The sequence below is a fragment of the Haliotis rufescens genome, unplaced genomic scaffold (assembly GCF_023055435.1).
Source record: "Haliotis rufescens isolate VD_foot unplaced genomic scaffold, xgHalRufe1.0.p SCAF_13, whole genome shotgun sequence".
In the NCBI taxonomy this organism is placed as follows: Eukaryota; Metazoa; Mollusca; class Gastropoda; order Lepetellida; family Haliotidae; genus Haliotis; species Haliotis rufescens.
This window is the reverse complement of record NW_025963813.1, coordinates 14,664,643-14,668,874: the sequence shown is the minus strand read 5'-3', so window position 1 is coordinate 14,668,874 and position 4,232 is coordinate 14,664,643. Positions and strand designations below refer to the sequence as shown.

At 43.2% G+C, this 4,232-nt stretch overlaps 1 protein-coding gene across 1 annotated transcript; it reads right to left on the bottom strand.

Moving 5' to 3' along the window:
- Nucleotides 1-2,076: 2,076 nt before the first annotated feature.
- Nucleotides 2,077-3,339, bottom strand: LOC124111179 (carbohydrate sulfotransferase 4-like). The gene has a single exon (XM_046470794.2). It carries the CDS (start codon nt 3,273-3,275, stop codon nt 2,529-2,531), a length of 747 nt encoding a protein of 248 aa, XP_046326750.2. The 5' UTR covers nt 3,276-3,339; the 3' UTR covers nt 2,077-2,528.
- Nucleotides 3,340-4,232: the final 893 nt, after the last annotated feature.

The following is a 4,232-nucleotide window of genomic DNA, read 5'->3' as shown; positions in this document are numbered from 1 at the left end:
CAGACCGTCTTGACTCGGCGCATACGTTTCGTTTGAAGCGTATCCGATTGATCAATAGGAGGGGCATAGAAGGGACATAACTCGTGATAGCCACTGGTGGCGCTACGATCGAGCCCAGAAATTCCAGCGTAGTTCGGCAAGGGTGTAAACTTGACTTTTATAGTTATGAAAGACCCGTGAAGATTCGGGGTAGAATAGGTCTTCAGCAACCCATGCTTGCCGTAAAAGGCGACTATGCTTGTCGTAAGAGGCCTAGGCGATTAACGGGATCGGGTGGTCAGGCTCGCTTACTTGGTTGATGCATGATATCGTATCCCAAATGCGTGGATCGATGCTCATGACATCAATCACTGGTTTATCTGATCCAGACTCGCTTATTTACAAACCGCCATCACGTGGTTGGAATATTGCTGAGTGCGGCGCTAAACAACAACAACAACAACAACAAAAGGCTTGTATGCATAAAAGCATGATAAAATATATTTGGATGTTTATATGGGAGGGTGCAACCCCAACATCCTACCATACAAATACAAAAAGCACGTGTAGTTTATGATGATTTTAATAAACGCATCACGGTGACCTTTTTTGTTAACCCGATTTAAATGTTTGGAGCAGGGATCAACTTTTTTGTGATCACTTCCACAAATACAGTTAATTCCAGATCCTGGGGACAATAAAATTGTGTCGACATATCCATAATTCGAGACAAGCGGTGTGACGGTAATGAACCATTGTACCGAAAAAGATTCTGACTGAACAGAGATAACATTCGTCATTGTTATTGCAGTAACCCCGGCGATAACTCTCGCTACTGCCTTATTGAATGTCCATATGTCAACATTCACATGCATCGTCACGCCAATGTTCAGGTGGAAAAACACGCCAGAAACCTATGATTGTGGGTTCGAATCCCAGTTCCCGGTTATGTTTCTAGGTTTGTCAGCACCATACCAGTGCTCGTGGGTTTCACCGAAGCGGTAAGTATCTGAGACTGCATCACTTCGGGCTTTCCTCTCACATTAAACTGACACGCCGCGATATGACTGGAATACTTTAAAAGCGGCGTTAAACCCAACTCACTCACTCACTGAGTTAAAAAAACATCGAGCGATACCCAAAGGTTGGAAGACTTACAGCAACACGTGACAGAATTCCGTCAGAATGAAATTCCTTTTTGTTTTACGTGGCTGTTATAACTTACGTTAACAACTTTGTGTCTGAGGTTACCACAAACATATTTCTTCTTCTTCTTTTTCTTTTCTTTTCTTTTTAGTGTTCATGAGGCAATACTGTGTAGTGTTCATGAGGCAAAACTGTGTAGTGTTCATGAGGCAAAACTGTGTAGTGTTCATGAGGCAATACTGTATAGTGTTCATGAGGCAAAACTGTGTAGTGTTCATGAGGCAATACTGTGTAGTGTTCATGAGGCAAAAACTGTGTAGTGTTCATGGGGCAAAACTATGTAGTGTTCATGAGGCAATAATGTGTAGTGTTCATGGGGCAAAACTGTGTAGAGTTCATGGGGCAAAACTGTGTAGAGTTCATGGGGCAATACTGTGTCGTGTTCATGGGGCAATACTGTGTGGTGTTCATGAGGCAAAACTATGTAGTGTTCATGGGGCAAAGCTGTGTAGAGTTCATGGGGCAAAACTGTGTAGAGTTCATGGGGCAATACTGTGTTGTGTTCATGGGGCAATACTGTGTAGTGTTCATGGGGCAATACTGTGTTGTGTTCATGGGGCAAAACTGTAGCGTTCATGGGGCAATACTGTGTTGTGTTCATGGGGCAAAACTGTAGCGTTCATGAGGCAATACTGTGTTGTGTTCATGGGGCAAAACTGTAGCGTTCATGAGGCAATACTGTGTTGTGTTCATGAGGCAAAACTATGTAGTGTTCATGGGGCAATACTGTGTCGTGTTCATTAGGAAATACTGTGTTGTGTTCATGGGGCAATACTGTGTAGTGTTCATGGGGCAATACTGTGTTGTGTTCATGGGGCAAAACTGTAGCGTTCATGAGGCAATACTGTGTTGTGTTCATGAGGCAATACTGGTTTGTGTTCATGAGGCAATACTGTGTAGTGTTCATGGGGCAATACTGTGTTGTGTTCATGGGGCAAAACTGTAGCGTTCATGAGGCAATACTGTGTTGTGTTCATGGGGCAAAACTGTAGCGTTCATGAGGCAATACTGTGTAGTCATCGGTATTGAAGTTCAGGCGTATCTCACAACATAACCGTTGATGGATAATGGGAGTATCGATTCACAGGTATCTATCATTCCTCTCTGAATCAGCCAGGTGAGTGACCTTCCAATCTGTGTTATTATGTCTTATCAACATTCACATTAAGTGAGTAAGTACATTTAATGCCGCATCGGTATTCTTTACAAAGGCGACATGTTCTGGCGTTGACGTTATAGATTATATTGATAATTGTTATAGCGCTGTTGCATCTTGAAGAATTAATCTTTCTTTAAATCAAACAATTCTCAGAAGCGGAAGATATAATACATGATCCATAGATTCATTTTTTGGACAATACTGGAATTCTACTGTGATGTGTAGCTTTCCTTAACGACTGGTTTGTATCCCTGAGTTGTTTTTCGGTCTTGAGAGGCAGATATCCCAATTTTTCGTACACCTCACCACACAAACTGTCTATCAGAATTGCTGTATAATAGTCTATACCCTTCCGCCATTTTTGCGATTCATACACCGAGTCAGACTTATAAATACACAGCAGGCACGACGTATTTATCTCCCCGGAAGTAATACTTTTCACGTACTTTTCCACCTCCGCTGTAAAACGTAGTCCTGCAAATGCATACATCTCCTTGGTAACGCGGAGCGGTTCCTTTGCCAGGTCTTCATAAAAAATAACCTTTATCCTCCCCGGATACTTTTTTTCTAGCTGTTCTCGAATTTTTATATCCTTCAAAACATCTTTACACGTCTTTTTGGCGTAAGGATACACTATAGGTGTTGGACTATTGCCGTACATCATTTGTGAGCGAATGGCGGCTCGAGGGTCGCGGAGCAGATGTATCATCTTCGCTGATTGGCTAGCTCGGAGGATTGTATCCATGGCTTCCATTGGTAGGCGGATTTCCTTGACAACGCGCACTTTTGAAGCTGAGCATGGTTTTTGGACAAGGTGTAGGCATCGGTATATGTCCACCTTTGTAACGTTGGTTCGGTGGGGTTTGATGCAATCGAAATAAGGCTTTGTATCTCGACTTCGTTTCAAATGATACTGTGTTAAGGATTCCATATCAAGGTCCGTTAATCGACATTCGAGTTTTGAACTTATGATGTTCGACACTTCGCTTATATAATTTCGTTTCAACCTGAAATAAAAAGAAGAATTTCATAAGATTTGATAATATCAACCACAAGCATTTAGTTCATGTAAAAACTTATAACTGAATACTGGTTAAAGCGATGTTAGGGGTGCACGGGTGGCCCAGTCGTCTAAGGCGCCGCGATTCGCTGTGCAGAGTTGCGTCCCTTGGGCACGCCAGGAATCTATGATTGTGGGTTCGAATCCCGGTTCGCCCCGATTATGTATCTAGGTTTGTCAGCACCATACCCATGCTCGTGGGTTTCACCGAAGTGGTAAACGTCTGTGACCTGCATCACTTCGGGCTTTCCTCCCACATTAAGCTGACACGCCGTGATATAACTGGAATACTGTTAAAAGCGGCGTTAAACCCAACTCACTCACTCACTCACTAAAGCGATGTTGAACCTTCCTCACTGGAATATATTGCTTTAATATTGGTAGGAGAGGCCCAAGCCCCTTCTCACTAACATTTATATAACGAACCCAGCAATTAAAGTGTTGCTGCGTCAAACCAGGCTCTTTAAACATTGCCTGGATCCTACTGTTTGTGTTCCACTGCGGTGGAGTGGGGTGGAGTGGTTAAATCGTTCGCTCGTCACACCGAAGGCCCGGGTTCGATTCCTCACATGTGGGGAGCCCATTTCTGGTGTCCCCTGGTGTGATATTGCTGGAATAGTGCAAAAAGCGACGTAAACACACACTCACTCACTCACTCACTCACTCACTCACTCACTCACTCACTCACTCACTCACTCACACACGTTGATGCCATAATGGTTGGAATATTTCCGAAAACGGCGTAAAACAGCATAAACACAGATACACACAAGTTCAATTAACAGGTTTGTCGACATTTATATTGACTTTCTTATACTTGCCGTGTTG

Bases quoted from the DNA above. Each gene is read 5' to 3' on its own strand.
- LOC124111179 (XM_046470794.2), bottom strand. From the start codon at position 3,275: ATGGAATCCTTAACACAGTATCATTTGAAACGAAGTCGAGATACAAAG.